This window comes from Morone saxatilis, unplaced genomic scaffold (genome assembly GCF_004916995.1).
Source record: "Morone saxatilis isolate NCDOM2014 unplaced genomic scaffold, NCSU_SB_2.0 Contig2, whole genome shotgun sequence".
Taxonomy (NCBI): domain Eukaryota; kingdom Metazoa; phylum Chordata; class Actinopteri; family Moronidae; genus Morone; species Morone saxatilis.
This window is the reverse complement of record NW_023339762.1, coordinates 16,611,082-16,628,810: the sequence shown is the minus strand read 5'-3', so window position 1 is coordinate 16,628,810 and position 17,729 is coordinate 16,611,082. Positions and strand designations below refer to the sequence as shown.

The 17,729-nt window shown below is 37.5% G+C and overlaps 1 protein-coding gene across 1 annotated transcript; it reads left to right on the top strand.

Annotated features, from left to right (window-relative positions):
• Positions 1-1,015: 1,015 nt before the first annotated feature.
• gnrhr4 (gonadotropin releasing hormone receptor 4) lies at positions 1,016-15,753 on the top strand. Its single transcript, XM_035665165.1, has 3 exons — positions 1,016-1,572; positions 14,986-15,190; positions 15,290-15,753. The coding sequence occupies exons 1-3, from the start codon at positions 1,057-1,059 to the stop codon at positions 15,751-15,753; spliced, it is 1,185 nt and encodes a 394-aa protein (XP_035521058.1). The 5' UTR covers positions 1,016-1,056.
• Positions 15,754-17,729: the final 1,976 nt, after the last annotated feature.

The following is a 17,729-nucleotide window of genomic DNA, read 5'->3' as shown; positions in this document are numbered from 1 at the left end:
CACGGCGAGGCACAGAGGAAATAATCTCAGTGTGCCCGAAATAAAACACAGCCCTGAGATTCCGTTTCCACAAAATAATAAAACACTGGATTTACAGGATAAAATCCTCCTGGCAGCGTAAAAATATGTGTAAAGTCTGCATAAACGCACCTGGGGATGCACAGATAATAACATGCAGCATCGCTCTCGCTATACCAGTTATGTTGAGCCTCCAAATTATTATTTCAGGTCATGTCCGGATACTTAAGTATAACCCCTTCCACCATTAACCACCATCAACCCTCCCACCCACCTACAAACACAAACCCCCACCTTCCTCCCGTGGAAGAGGAGGTCCCGTGGTTCATATACCATCAAGCCATCCTGGCTGACACTGTCGCTTGTCATTGCGCGCGTCAGAGCGAAGGAATGAAGTGGACTGAAGAAACAGCTGCAGTGACTGCAGTAGAAATACGCTCAGTGAGATCCCCATCAGCGCTCACTGTGAGCTCCGCTTCTAATTGCAGGTAAGCGTCTGCGTCGAATATTGTTTCAATTCTGATTTCTCTCCTTCTCTCCCTCCTTTAAGAACCTTTAATTGGGATAATCAATGACTGTGGTTAAATTAAAGAGGAGGAGTGGTTAGAAGTTCAGCAAATAATTGAACTTCAACATCATTTTTTCTATTACCTTTAATAATGTTAATGATAACCCCTTTTCTTTTACACAATGATTGTTAGTGCCTTGCCTATCACGGTGTGTGTGATCACTTTACATGCTTCTGAATATCAGATAAAAGTAAATAACACAGTACGTTAATTAGAGCTACACGTGCCAAGAACTCCTACAGGTTTAACGATGTGTAACCATGTTCAGGTAACGCACAGCTCCTGCACCTGGTGGCATAAATACATCATACAGATCCAGTCGAGCATTAAAAATAGTAATCCATTTTTCTTTTCTCAGTTTTCACAGTTGAAGTTCCAGTTGGGGATGCACATAAAGGAGAAAGACACAGTCTAGAAGTAGCCCGGATCATTATTTGTGCCTCCACTCAGTCAGGCTCCGGTGTTCATTATGTTCCACCAGCTGACGGATCAAACAGTTAATGGCAGCTGTCAGGGACCCACCTCGTTGTGCAATAAGAGCGCGGATGGAGACGCGCTCCAGCTGCCTACTTTCTCCACCGCGGCCAAAGTCAGGGTCATCATCACCTTTACTCTGTGCGCAGTGTCAGCTGTGTGCAACTTGGTTGTGCTGTGGGCTGCCAGCAACGGCGGCAAGCGCAAGTCACACGTCAGGATCCTCATCATGAACCTGACGGTGGCGGACCTGCTAGTGACTTTCATCGTGATGCCTGTGGACGCGGTGTGGAACATCACGGTGCAGTGGCAGGCGGGAGACGTCGCCTGCAGGCTGCTGATGTTCTTGAAACTGGTGGCGATGTACTCCTGCGCCTTTGTAACTGTGGTCATTAGTTTGGATAGGCAGTCTGCCATCCTCAATCCTCTGGGCATCAGTGAGGCCAAAAGGAAAAGCAAAATCATGTTGACTGTGGCCTGGACGATGAGTGTAATCCTCTCGCTCCCCCAGGTAAGAGAAAACATATTTAGTATGTTTTGCCACTCGGGGGGTTGTACATCAAATACACACTACTCCCTACACACTAATCTGAGGCACGGGTTGTACACCTCTGACATCACTGTATACTAACCTTTTATTTGCAGGAGAAAGAAACCGTCAGAAAGCAGATATAAGCGCCTCCTTCCTCTACAAGTAAATCCAGCTTGTGGAGTTTTGCTGAAAAGGGAGATGAAGGTTTTTATTAAATTATCTGTTAAGTCTGTAGTGGGAAACATGATGAAACAACATTTTAAGTAATCAAGGGGCAGAGAAAAAGTGCAGCTGGCTCACATAATCTGCAGTGCTGCCTACAATCCAGTTTGTGGAAGACAAAATGAACACCTAAATATCTACACATAACACGTAAAAAGGTGGTCTTTGCATCCACTTTTTTGCAGCTTTATTTCCACACGCAATCATAAAGAAATGAAACATACAAACATAATACATAAACCACATAACAAATGGAAGCATTGCATCAGCCTATTATAGCACCACAGACATAGAAACCCAATTTAGGGGTGTCATGCAAGCAGGAATCCCTGGAGGGGGGGGGGCATAATGAGAGTAAGAGGCATCATGGGGGTCCTTCCCCCGAAAAAAAGATAATAATGACGCAATTGTCAGCAATTTTACATATATATTCAAATACTTCACTAAATGTGTTTTTGTAGCTCAGTAACCTCCTGCTTTATATTAGGCTAAATACTTAATTTAGGCCTATGCTTTATATCTATTCAGAGATTTCTATGTCCATTATTTGAGCTATTAAGGTTACTTAAAATAACATTAATTCACTTATTTCTACACTTGCTTCTACACTCCTGCCACTTTTCTTAATAAAGAGCTAGATCTTGTTTGCTTCACCCAAACATTTTAATGGTAATATACATTTACATAAAAACACTACATCTACAATGTACATATATCTATCTACATATAATTTATAGAACATAGATAATAAAGCCACAGATAAAAGGAATCTTCCAATATGGTAATATCTTTTCCAAAACAATGCACATGAAGCAGCATGATACAGATAAGACTGTACTGATGTCACATTGCAGTGTCTGCTCAGTAGTATCCTATTTCCAAAATGTTCAGCCTCCTTGAAATATCTATCATCACCACTCGCTAAGAAAATGTAACCTGAAACTACACCTACACATGCTGATATACAGTGACTAGGGGGGGGGGGGGGGGGGGCAATAATAGCCAAGTGTAAGACTTAAATGTTTATGTGAAAGTCTGTCTGCAAGGCTCCGACAGGAATCCTAACTGCATTTGATTTTCACACATTTTAAAAAGAGATTGATGCTCTACTGACTAGTTCAGGAACACATCACTAAGTTATATCCTCTCCTCCAGCACTGATGTGCAACAGAGTGCTGTGTGTGTGCATACCTAATCTTAGGAACTGATTTCATCCTGCAAATTTTGGAAGAAACTAATACTGTACGGAAAGGCAGATTATAATTAGAAGAATATGCTTAACTCATAATATAAAGGAAGAAACAAAACAAAACAAAACAAAAATAAGAGTAATACAATAAAATACAAAACAAAATCAAAATCAAAGAAATCCAGATATCCATGTGACCCCACCAGCTTAAATCCTCTGACCCAGTTAACCTGATTCTAATCAATATGCAATTTAATTTAATTTATGTTTAACCAACTTATTCATATGCCCATATGAAAACTACCATCTGTACATGGCTCCTATTCCATATAAACTGCACCAGTCAAACTCCTCCCCTTTGCTGAGAGAAAATTAGTCCTTAATCTGACTCGTAGCTGTGATATTACCCACATGTGTCCACATAATGCTGAAAACATCAGTCATAATAGTTATTATGCTTTCCATCAAATTTACACTTTTTAACCTCTCCCTCCATTGTTGGGCAGTTGGTGGCTTCACATTTCTCCATAACACTGCAATCATTTCCTTGGCAGTCAGCAGCAACATCCCAAGTTGCGAGAAGTGCCACAATACTTAGACAGACACAGTAGTATCAATATGATTTGTTCCAGCAGCACATGGTCATAATGCATAACATATGCAAAATTCTTGATTTTGTCTAAACTACTGAGCACAAATGAGGCAGCTGCTCACATTAATCACATTGGATTTCTGATCAGGTGTTGCATATGTACAGGGATCACTGACCCAACCGGCCTTCTGGAGGTTTGCATATATCAAGAATGCTTATCAGGTACCTAATCATATTTAAGATGACCTTTTTACTTCTTCAAACTCCAGTGGGACTGGACCAGACCGGTATGAAGGAAGTCAAGATCTAACTACTATATGTTCCCTATAGCAGCCATGTAGCCCTAAATTGAGCGTGTTTAAACATAAAAACGTATACTTTTATGGGGTAACAATGCCAATACCAATTTATGACAAGAAAACCCAGACTACTGACATCAGTATTAAGGTAATGCTTAACAAACCACGCTTTGATACAAAACACATTACAAACTTGATAATCACACACCAACATTTCCCACACTCACTCAGTATGTGCGTCAGTAGGGTCACAGCATAAGGTATTTTTGGACTGTGTAGTTTATAAGTGTCTTCTGTCATATCCTCGACCCATATGATCAATCCAAATTCATCCAAAAAGCAGCTGATTTTCCCTGAGAAATCCCACAACATAAATAAGAAAAAAGACACATAGTACCAGTTTCTAGTTAGCTGGTCAGCACCGACGAGTGTGGAAACCCCCTTGCCACATATCAATGCACCTCTCATGCTCTTTCCACCTTAACACTGTGAGTGTTTGAAAACCCCTGTCTTTCTCAGCAGCATGTTTTCAGTCCCGTAGCCTCTCGCTATAAAAGAGTCAACTGGGGCAAATGTACCGTTAAACATTCTACGGGGATAGCCGAACACTGCATCTGCCTTCACCTTCACCTTTTCCGATATATATATAGCCTCCACCACCTTCTCATTAGTCTTAATTATGTCTTCTATCCTGCGCCATTATCCTGCCAGTTTGTTTCTACGCATCAATAGTAGGCATTTTCTTTCTTTTAACCATGACAATGAAGGTCTTCTATCAGAAGTCACCGCTAAGAAGTAATTTTAACCCAAACCATTATATTTCTCTAATCATGTAGTTTTTGTGCCTAAACCCAACCAAACCTTAACCGCAGCAGTGTTACATTATGAAACAGATTTATTTTTCAGGATTGATTTAAAATGGCTTTGGCACCAACAAATTATGTTTTTCACAAGTGGCTACACTGATTCAGTGTGTCATACGTATTATCCTTTAGTAATCTTTGTGTGACCCTCAAGCTGCCACCTAATGCTGAGGCCATTTTGTCTAGAAATGAAGAGAGATGACTCACAAACCATTGACATAAAAGGTAAAAAGAAAAGTCCAACTGGGAACTGTGTCTACAGTACTGGACAGTAATCAACCAATACGGTAAGGCACTAGAATTGACAGAATAGAATAGGTTTTATTTTTTATTTATATTATTATTAGAATTCTCTTTCAGTGCATTCCTGCATCCTTTTGGTGAAATGCAAGTGTAAGGCATTTTTGAACATTCAAGGACATTTACATTTTTTACTTTTCTTCCCTTTTATTAGATAACGTAGCTGAAGATAGACATGAAAGGGAGTAGAGAGAGATGAGAGAGAGGGGATAACATGCTGCAAAGGTCCACAGGTCAGTCAAACCCATGGCAGCTGCAGCAAGGACTCAGGTACATGGGGCAGCAGCTCTACCGGGTGAGCCAGGGACATTTTCTTTTTCTGAATCTTTCAATGTCTCTCTCTTTTTGAAAAAATAATAAATTAAGAATTTGAACATACTGACAAACATGAATATTTTCTTGAAAACCCTTTACCTTAAATTGCCAAATAAGACTAATAATAAGTTGCAGGCATCACATTTTCACAGTATTCATATGTCGTCATTATTTCCAAGGCCAGTGTGTACAATAACAAGAAATGTTGCAGATGTCATGATAATACAGCTAGTGGAGTGGAGGCAGCACAGATGGTGGCTTGTAGCTGCCAATAATGTTATAGCTATGTAAAAACTGGCAATAATGTAATAATGTCTCAGTACTTAATAATAAGTTGATAATAATGTAATTGGTTGATTCAATAAATTAATTACCTTTTGTGCATAATATAGCTGGGTTAAAAAAATAAAAAAAAATAATTACATATTTGAGCTGATAATGTATTAATAATTATTTTAGTATGTTTAAAGGGGACCTATTACACTTACCCTTTTTTTCTATCATATATAATATTATATAATGTTGTCAGGTTTGATATAAATACATAGGAGGAGAGAGTGCTGAATTGCTATAATAGTAGCGTTGAAACAGTTTGCTTGAGAAAGTTATTTAAATCTGTTTAATTAAATATTAAACCTACCAAGAACCACTGATCTCTGAGAAACCCCTTTCTGCTGAGAGGCTTCTGGAAAGGATTCATAAAAGGCAAACAGTTATCTCAAAAACCTTTTCGCTGCTATTTTGAACCTTTGAAAGATCAAAAGAGAATAAACCCCTGACCCTGTCTTGCATATAAATGTATTGCTGCAGTGTTTGAGGCTCATTAGGCAAAAAATAGAATGAAATATAAAACACAGAGCATTCGACTAAGACTAAGATGTCTACTTATAACATTTTTCAATCATTTTGCTTTAACTAAATGAGGATTTGGACGAGAACATTTATGATTTAACAGCCAATAACAGCTATCACAGCTCCAGAAATTTAAGTTTAAAAACAAAAAAATGTGTACCATACCTTTTGAAAACTGGTTTCTATACATCATCATCATATGGCACCTACAGTGTGTTTGAAGTACTGTAAGGCATAGATAACGGTTATGACGAATAAAGTACGGTTTAGATAGGTTAAAGCTGCTATCATTAATATTTTTCTGTTAACAATGCATCAAATGTGCGTGTGTGTGTGTGAAAGGTGTCACTAATGGCATTTCCAGATGTTTCCATCTTTTTACATGCAACTAGCTAAAAAGCACTAATAAACCACTGTACACTTCCTGCCCAACATCAAAGGACAGATAGACCCTGCAGTTAGCAACTAGTGAATGTAGTGGAGAATTTAACAGATGAAGGGTCGGTAGCCTGTTGCACCGGCTTTGTTTTGTTTTTGAAATTGTAATTCATGCATTCCTACAATAAAAGAAGTTGCACCACGGAGATAAGTTACAACATAACTTTAAGTAAAAACAAAATGCTTACACATCCCTTAGGGTAGGTGTAAAATCATAAAATGCCAGAATTGTACTTATAAATGCTAAAACAGCAGTTTTTCTGCTACACAACATCATTTTTTCATTAATTGTATACCATTTTGAAACACAGAGACATAATTTATTGATATGATATTTCAATATCAATCTAGCTTACTACAATGTGCTACAATGCCAAGTGGCAGCTAACCACGTTCCAACATTCCCCTAATGATCACAAAATTCGACCACATATGCAAGTGTTGCGTTTATTTCAGTGGAGTGTTTTCTTGCCTGCCCTACATTGTTGGCTTGTGTATTTTGTCCTTAAAAAGGATATAAAACGGTGCGTTTCTCCACTTCATATGCCTCTGACTGATTGACTTCTAGCCTGGTCCCACAATGTTGATGTAGCATGAAATTCAATCTGGAGTCTGCATGGGGTATTTGATTTTGAAAACTGACCGGACCCTCTATGCTGTTTCTGTGTCTGACTTCTTGCCAATGCGATCTGCTCTGTGCTGCTTGGCGTGAGTGGATCACAGCTTCCTTCAAAAACAGCCGCGCCATGCCACTTCAGGTGGAATCACAAGCATTGTCTTGAACAGGCACAATCAGCTCTGGCAGCTGCTGCTCAGCCAAAACACGTTGCAGCTATGTCTGGTGGAATTTGGGGGCAAGGGATACTGGTTATCAGAAAAAAAGCAAGATAGCATAACAAAAAACTTGTTATAAAATAAATATAGGCTCACTTATAGCTATGGGGGAGCAGAACATCATCCAGTACTGCTGAACAATTTGTAACTGCTTCACCTCACAAGTTTTGAGACAGAGGAGGACATAATTACTCAAGAGTTGTAAAAAATGGCCTCAAATTTTAGGAGGATAAACCCTGCAGTGTCTTCAATCTGGATTCACTGGTCTATAGCTCATCTTCTCACTGGTAACCTATAGCAACCAGACCTCAGCAACACAGCCCCTTGCGTTTTTTTCATCATGGGATTATTTGTGTGAACGTGGTCTTATTCATGGTCATTAAATTTGATATCAGAGCTTTAGATTTTGTAAAACAGGACTGTGATGAATAACAGGAGAGAGATTAAACTCTAATGGACATGTAAAATATCGAGATGCCTTGAATCCATGTCAGGGTCAGCTGATATTTAGTCACCTATATTACTGCCAGGTGTGAGACGAAGACTGCTGGAGCTCTGGACTGAATATTGGACTCTTACCACAGTGCCATTGTTCTAGTGTGGAAGATCGCAGGATAATATCTCCATTTACCAATTTTGTAAGGCTGTAATCCTTGAAAAAGTGAAAAACATCTATTTTTTATATTATAAACTGTAGTTCTGGTTATAAAAGCAAGGTTTTATACAGGTTTAAGAACAACTTCATACGCAAGCCACTCTTCTGAGCTTTTTACCTTTGTGTCAGGTTCAGTTTATCAGGAATCCCCCTGTTATGTGTATACAGACAGCTGGAGACCCTCTAGCATCAAACATAATGCGAAAACATTCTGTCATGGAGAGGACATGGCGAGTGAGCTGAAATGTTTCTAGCTATGTATTACGACCCCAAGTGGATCTAAATTAACTAAAGAATCAGTGGAGTAGATGTGATTAATCTTGAAATCTTGCCAGAGAAGGGAACATTGAATGCCATATCAGGAAGAAGTAACAATAAATCTACAAGCCCTGAGTAGAAATTACATTGCAATACTAAATAAACTACCCACAATTCTAAACCTAATTTCCTGACAACACAAGAAAAAACAGGAGAAAAGGGAATGCAACACAAATGGCAGCTCTCCCCTACAGGGCTTCCTGGCAAGGAATTGAAGGTAGTTGAACAGTCCAAAACAGGTAACAATCTTAAATGAATGAATGGATTAACTAAAAACTAAAAGCAAATTTGAATACCTATTTAGGCCTTAACCAGACTGTTGTTAACTATTACCACTGCTAAGGAGGTGGTGGCGATATACAGTATAGTAATGTTTTTACAGTGTCTGTCTTATCTACCCTAGTTTGAACACCATCACAATCTCATTTAACAGAAGGGTAAAATATAAAAACTAAATAGATATAACCATGAAACTGAAATATTTTTTGTATTAAAATCTTCTGACATTTTATGTTTAAATATGCAAATTAGATATAACATGTACAGATTTGCATACAATTCCACAACAGAAATAAGAACATTGGATAAAGCCATATTCAAATGTTTTTTTTTTAATGAAAAATATAAAAAGATAGGTATCATATCTGTAAAATTGTATCAAAAATGATCGGTATCATATTTCATTTAAAAGCATTGGTGTTGGCCATCACTACAGAAGAGCAATGCTGCACAGGTTAAGATAATTATATCCATGTATGGGGGATGTAACACCTTGTATATGAGTTATATATCACAGCCTGAAGCTTTCGAGATGGAATTAGATCAGGTGAGTTCTGCAGCTCCTCACACTTAAATGTTAAATGTAATGAAAACATTTTAAATCAAAAAGTTCTTATTTATCTGATTATTTTTTTTAACATGGAGCAGTTCACACAGAGATGTGGTGGGTGAAGATCAAATGCCTTGTTTTTTTGTTTCAAGATACCAATTTGAATGGCTGTTTTTAATGACCATATTTTACATTTTAAAGCGGCATTTTCTTCGGAAAGGTTTACTATAGGGTTAAAAAATTACTGTGACTCCACTCCGTTAGCAAGAGAGCTAATTAAGTATCTTGTTTTCATACTTCTTCTCATCAACCTTTGATGTATGTGTCACATTGTGTGATAATAGGATTAATATTAGTTTATTAATTAATAAGATTTCAGCAGCAAGGAGCTAATCCTGGATTTTTTCCTGTTTGACATCTGATTACAGGAGGCGTTAAACTGCCAGATGATTTAAGGTGTTAAGAATGAGTGAACTCGATATATAGTAATGTCTGAGTCACTGTGATGTTTATCTGAGTTTTAGAGGAAGTCTTAATTTGTCATTTCACTGAGGTGATAATATGTAAAAGTATTTTCTTTTTTTAGATGTGCTGTATACCTGTACAGTATGTTTTGTTTGTACCTTTGAGTGGTTGTGCTTTTACCATTTCTGTAAAGCGTTTTGTAATCTCAGTTCGAAAAATATCTTGTAATAAAGTCTAATACATAATGATATAAACAATAATCATGGGACCATATAATGATAAAACATACTCAGCATTATCTAAATGAAATTATTCTATGAAATAAATTTTTTATTGAAATAAAATTGTAGCTAAATGAAAAACTGAAACTGTCAATTAATCATCAATAATATATTGTATAATAACATTATGGCACACAGAAATTACAATTTAGAAGGTTAATAAAACAGATAAAAGCAAAACAAAACAATGAGCCTTTTTAACTTGAGCTCTGCTTATGTTAAACAAAACTCAATGCAAAACATCTGTGGCCTCTATGAGATAAATAAGTTATATATCATATATAGGACAAATAATATCTCAGGATGATATATGAAATAGATGCTAAATAAGATAATTAATCTAGGATAAATATAAATATGAACCTTCAGATTTGTTGGTTTGATTGATTTATTAATGGTTTTCAATATTACAGCTGAAACAGAAGAGAAATACATACAATGATATATTATTTATTAATATAATCATTCATATTAACATTTGAAACAGATATATATATGTGACCTTATTAACATATTATAAAAATTAAACATAAAGACTTTTCAGTAGGAACCTCCCTGGAGGTTTTTAATGTTGAACTCCTGAATAATGAGAAGTTCTAAGTGTGTAACCCTTGAGGCTTGCTCATGCTGTTACTCATTTACATGTGAAGTTTCTTAATGAAACTATACCATGGTGGACCCTCAGACAGGGTTCCACGCTGCGGACAGATGGGTGAGGACAGAGTGTTATATGGACAGTCTCTGAGTCACTGCTTAGCTTTCTATTACAGCTGGAGAAGAAAAGAAATGTACTACTTTCATGGACAAATTTGAAAGAACCTACGTCGACATTTCCCACTTCCCATTTTGCATCATCAATATATGGCTCAGCAGTCAATCACAACTGCAATAACAGGTTTGGCTATAACGTATTATTTGGCACTCATTTGCTGATTTAATTCATTTATTTGTATAGCGCCAATTCATACAGAAGTTATCTCAGGACACTTTTCAAATAGAGCAGGTCTAGACCGAACTCTAACATTACACAGTACCCATGAGCAAGCACTTGGCGACTGATGTACAGCACTCAGCCATTGCCTGCGTTCTACAACCAGAGCATATTAGTGTTTTATATTTGTGTCATGCTTCTCAGTGTCTTGTGTAGATTTAATACACGACGACTTATTTGAACCCTTTGGAGTGATTCTAGGATTAGTTTCACTACTAGGACAAAACATTGTGAAATGGGCTCATTGTTCAGACATTTTTGCCTGGTTGCTTTGCATGAATTTTCAACTGCAGAGTAATAACAAATATGATAGTGTCAGTATTTGCTATATATAGATAGTGTTTGGAAACACTGAGAAATGTAATTTCTATTTATAATGCTTGAACATAAAGCCCTCTTTCAGTTTCTCTGGATTCCTGGATGACAGCTGCTGACGATTAGCTTTGACTCCTCATCATCCAGATGCTGTCATTCTTTGTGTTAAATTCTTAAATTCTTGGAATATACTGTGGAATATACTAGAAGTGCACCCAATGATGCCAAATTATTAATCTGTTCATATTTTAGGTCTATGATATGGTGGGCGTAACTGGTTTCTATCCAGTCATATTCTTACAGTATTTACATATCTGTGTCTGTCATTCATGGATTGCCACTCTGGAGAAATCACTGCAGGCAATGCACTGCTAAATTGCTCCCATAATGAATCACTTTTAAGACTTTAAGCAGAAGGATAACTTGCTCTTAAATGTCTTAATTGGGATACAGATTCTGTTTATTCACCAAAATAAATTCTGTGCTTGACTCATCCCATCTGATCCTGCTGTAGTATGTGAGATCTACTATAGCAGATAAAAAATGAAGCAACATAAACATCATTTGACTAAAGAGGGAGCGGGTCTTCTTCTACAGAGGCTGCCATGTTGAAGCGCCATGTATCCCAGAACAGAGTTTTGTGGCCACCGTAGTTTCTCCTACATGCTTGGAACTGGAGTGTATGGTGAATAATTAGTAGTTTGCAGCTACACCGCTAGATGCTACTAAATCCTACACACTGATCCTTTAATGTTAATATCTGTCTAGCTTTGATTTGAGTTTACAGGATACAGTAAAGTTTTTAATTTTACCACCTTCTGCACCACCTTTACCAAACTGTACTGTAAATTTTTGTACATTAAAAAGTGGAAAATGTATTGTATGTTGATCAGCTTAAATAGACTATAGTGCAATAAGTCTATATACAGTATATAAAGGTGCAAAACTGCATTCATAATGTACTGTATGATGTGTGCTTGTAACTGGTACAGTATGATATGTTAAAAGTAGTCAAAAGCATGGAATATAAAAACAAACTTTAACCCCTTGTATTTAATATTTATAAGCACTATATACACATTTGATAAATGTTTTATGACACTATATAATGTCGTGCAGATATACTGAAAGGTCAAGTGCAGTTAATGACAGGTGTTTATTAATATACAATACACCAGCCTCCCCTTTTGGGTGCCCAAATACATTAAGAAATGCTTATTAATGTCCAGCTGAGGTTTTTGCTGATTATGTAACCTGTTACAGTACATCCACTTTTCCTACTTCATTTCCCCTGAAAAATCATATTATTCCACACTGTGTGATGGTATCATATACTGTATTTTCTGTATCAGCTTGCTCCAACATTTCATCGAAACTACACTGTATGGTGTTTACACAGGATTAAATATTTAAACCCGAAACTTCATGTTTATATTGCTACCGTACACCATCACATCAAATGTATGTTCTGAATCTCCTGAGTATCATACACATTTTCCCAGATTCAGCATGACATATATGGGAACTCTAGGTTCTCCACTAGAATGTAATATAAACCTGCCCGAACACCAGGGTTTTGTACAGATTGTCGGTGAGGGACAGCAGAGCTTAAGAGGTGAAATAACCTCAATCAGCAGGCTGTTTAAAGCTTTCAAAATAATTACCTTAGACATTTCTGTGACATCAAAATCACATTTGATTGCTATTAACTGGTATTTTATTTTGACCCTGACTAACTGACAGACCTTAACCTTTGAATCTCCACACAAAACCAATTTATTATTTTCCTTTGAAAAATTAAGTATATTCAGTATGTTCATTCAAAGATCCGTATAAGCTATACTAATATGTTGGAGGGAAAACAGGCTCATAAAGCAGACTTATTCATGCTTACCTGTGCTGACTCATCTCCAATGGCTCAACTGTTTTACAGGTCAGCCTGTATGTATATGTAGTCATTTATCTTCATATCTGAGGGCCTCAAGCAAATTGCACCAACTTCTCACTTAAGGATTTGCACCACTGTGGAGCCCTCAGATTGAATGATATTGTATCTCTCAATGAAACACACAAGTTGTAGAACGTGCTTTCATAAAACAGTTTGTATAGCATGCCATATTTTGCTTTGACGTCTTAATGTTGCAGTTTCTTGCAGGCACAGCTTAAATTTAAGTTTCCCATTTATGTAATGAAGACATTGTCATGGGAGACCTGCAACATTGTTGACTGAACATAGAGTTGCTGCTGCTGTTTTTAACAACTTTTTCTGACAACACAATTAGGCATTAAATTAATTTAAGTGCATTAGAAACAACACAGGACTGAGTTTTTTTTCCTTTGGGGCTTACTTCATATTTCTGCAAGAATTGCAATTACTGGCCTGATGATCAAAAGTGCACATAACCCACAGTGAGTGAAATGTTTCAGGAGCCCAGGTTTCTTGTGGGGTTTTATATCTTGCAAGATACATATTGTTTTTTCTTAAATGCACACAGCCAAAGGCTTTCTTTCCAGTGTGTGTCCTCCAGTGTCATTTTATTTGACATTAAATCCATGTCAGTCTGTTAGACATACCAGATCTAATTTCAAAATGACAAGGTCATATGGACAATAGACATTCTATTACAGGACATCTATTATTCTTATTATTATATTTTGATATTTTGTCAGTTAATAACACAAGCCCTAATCCAATTTACTATCAAACTATGTCCAGCATCTTGAGCAACTGAGACTCTATTGGTCTTCTGACATTTATGATAGAACTTTTTCTTATTTTGTTCTCAATTCTGATTCAGCTATTGGCTGAATTACAACATGGTAAATGGACTGCATTACTATAGAACTTAGAGAACTACAATGTTTTCTCATTCGCCCACGTGCACACATACTCAAATCAATGGCAATTGCTCTTCACCTCCCTCACTGACGTCTTTTTCTGATATCTTCCATTCCCCATGGACATGTGTGTGAGAGAGAGATAGAAGAAGATGCAACGATGGAGGATGTTTATTTACCACTTTATTTGCTCACTCCAGTGTCAGTTTGGGGAGTTGGCAATTCCTAAGATGCACAGCATCTCCACTGCCCTATAACGTAGCTAGATAAAGAAAAAAATCTGTCTGTAAAAAGACTTCCACATAGGACACATATGTGGTTATATTAAGCTTCCTCTCTCCTCATCTCCTCTAAGATAAATTTAAAGCACCAATGTGTAGAATTTAGTGGCATCTACTGGTGAAGTTGCAGAGTGCAACTAACTGAACACTGCTCGCGCCTGTATTTGACAACCTGGGAATGAGAATGAAGCTGTGAAGTGTGTAGGAGGGGCTGCGAAACACACACACAAAAAAAAAAACAAGAGATCTACAGGCAGTGTTTAGTTTGTAGATAGAAACAGCTCATTCTATGGTAACGGAAATACAATTTCCATATTCAGGTATACACTAATGAAAACATATTTATGAATATTATGCCAATAGATCCTCCTAAGTGTTACACACTGGACCTTTCAGGAATTGGTCATCCTTGATGATGGTGCAGAAACAAGGAATTAGCTAAATGAAAAGCATCCATTCTGTCTTTTTGATTTAGACTTATCGCTAAGCAAAACTCTTTTTGTCCTTTCATGCAGATGTTTATATTTCACAATGTGACCATCACAGTGCCAGAGAACTTCACCCAGTGCACCACCCATGGCAGTTTTGTCCAGCACTGGCAGGAGACCCTCTACAACATGTTCACCTTTGTGTGCCTCTTTCTCCTCCCTTTGGTCATCATGATCTTCTGTTACACACGAATCCTTATCGAAATATCCAGCCGCATGGCACGAAATAACCGTAAGTCTTGTGCTTTCCTCAAAATCTGTAGTCAAAATAAATTTTCTGAGACCCAAAAATTTGCACAAAAGACAAAAGCAGTGTTTTCTTCTCTTCTAGTGCTGTCAAAAGATGTTCACCTCCGCCGCTCCCACAACAACATCCCTAAGGCTCGGATGAGGACTCTTAAGATGAGCATCGTTATCGTGACCTCATTCATCATCTGCTGGACCCCGTACTACCTACTAGGCCTGTGGTATTGGTTGTTTCCGGAAAAAATGGAGGAGACTGTCTCTCATTCACTGACTCATATGCTGTTTATCTTTGGCCTCTTCAATGCCTGTTTAGACCCCATCACTTATGGTCTGTTTACCATTCATCTTCACCAGGGTCTCAAGAGATGCTGCCGAGGCGCAAACACGCGGACTGAATTAGAAAGTAACACTTGCCTTGTACACATGACTCGCCTGTCGTCTCACAGGCGGATTGCCTCAGGTGGCCACAATACAGACATAGAGAAGGGAAATGACAGCAACAGCACGAAAACTGGCTCAAGGCCAATCATACCAGTGAGCAAGATGTAATGGCTTAAAGAATTTCAATAAAAGGAATATTTTCTCTTAATCAGTGCTGAGCTTAGTCTTTCCCTGCAGATGACAGCTAAGATTTTGCTTTGAAATGCTTAAGCTCCACAAAAATGCAGTGCTCTTTTGTCAGATGAATCTGTTCATTTTTGTTCCACTGATGTAAGCGATGGTGTATTACAGCTCAGCCCCAATTTGTTCATCCTGAGTTTTATCGCACATAATATCATGGATACCACAGATCTGATTTTGACAAAATGCTGCAGATTGAAGCATGTCATCGCTCTCTTGCAGAATTTACAAAATCACCACGATCTCACACGCTGCTGATTGGATTTTCACAAAGCTTAAAGACCCATGTGGTAAAGTTTCAGTTCAAGTCGAGCTGATGACAAATCAGCAATCAAAAATGTCTTGCAGCCATATGTTCCAGCACTACTCTTCATAACAGTGTATTTCAAACAAAAACTGATAGGTTGAAAGTTCACTCGGGACACACTCGCAGACACGCATACTCAACCAGGGGTGAACAGTAACAAAGTATATTTACTAAAGTACAATTTTCAAGTATTTTTCGCGAGTAATATTTTTTTTGGAAACTTTGACTTTTAGACAAATATTGTACTCTTGACTCCTCTACAGTTCTATGAAGATTCCTATTACTTGTTACTTTGAAGCATAGCTTTGAAGTCAGCAAAATAATTTTCTTTTCTAAAATGTCTATATGCTGTGTTCATCATAGGAGAAAAACCAATCACAGTACACTGCTCCTATGCTGTCAGTCAACTTGCATTTTTGAACAGTTCAATTTGAACTTAGTGATGACAGGCTGGCTACAGCAGATAAAGATGACAATTCCTCACCATAGCCATATCTGAAGTCCATGTTTAAGATTTTTTAAACGATTAAAGATTCATTTCGTTTTAAACACACACTCTTCATCACTTCATCTTTTAAGTAAGGGATAATGCCCGACGAGGTGTCCATGATCAGGAATTAATGGACGACGTGGAGGTCAGAACCATCCTCTGCGCTGCAAAGTCCTGATCATGGACACCTCGAAGTGGTCTTGCTTATACTTGCTAAAGAAAAAAATTAAGATCATCATTTTATATTTTCATGCATTCTTCATTTTTTATAAACCATAACTATTTCCCTGGTAACACATGAGATCCTTCCTAATACCTGGAAAAATTATCCAGGAAATAGGGCAAACCATAGATACGACTAGGCAATGGAAGATGTTTCTAGTTCCCTCCGCTTATAGAGCGCTTTCACTCCGCTACATGACAGAGAGCTAACATTATGCTAGCAAGTTTCAAAGTCAGTAACACTGCTTACAGTTAATGGATAAATATAATTTTACAGTATGTTTAACAACAAGACCAGCTAGCTATCCAGCCAGGTCATTGTCATCCCCAAATCAGTATCATGATTTTCACAGACGATAGGGCATGTGTACTGATGGCCGCAGCCTGAATTAGTGAGCTGAATAGTGGATGGGATGTGGAAGGATGTGGCTTATACTAAGTATCAGTAAGTTCAGGGGGGCAGTGTAGGGGATTGTGTGTTACAGTTGCCATCCTGTAATGTTCAAAGGATGAGCCACTGAAGGACTACACTCAGTGTTGTGATATATTTATGAGATATACAGATTTAGCTTTAATTCATTTCATTAATTTAGAAAGTTGAACGGACACATGTTACACTGGAACTACTTAGTAGGTGTCCTACATCAGGTATTAATGGATACCCAGTAGCCAGTTAGACCATAGTATAGTTCCAGATAAACATCTTAAATTAAGTTGTCTGTGCTTCCAATAGTTACAATTTATGTTTGGTCAAATTACTTTTTATGGATTTCCACAACTGATTCTTGTGTCAATCCACTGTTGACGCATACTAATAGTGAGCTAGCAAAAAAATACAGTATTACAACACAATATTATTTAATCTTGTCAAATAAACACAGTACT

What these genes read in the sequence shown, in the direction of transcription:
- gnrhr4 (XM_035665165.1), top strand. Translation starts at nt 1,057, where the DNA reads ATGTTCCACCAGCTGACGGATCAAACAGTTAATGGCAGCTGTCAGGGA. An exon ending in TAATCCTCTCGCTCCCCCAG is followed by an intron (nt 1,573 to 14,985) that starts GTAAGAGAAAAC and finishes CCTTTCATGCAG; the next exon opens with ATGTTTATATTTCACAATGT. An exon ending in CCGCATGGCACGAAATAACC is followed by an intron (nt 15,191 to 15,289) that starts GTAAGTCTTGTG and finishes CTTCTCTTCTAG; the next exon opens with TGCTGTCAAAAGATGTTCAC.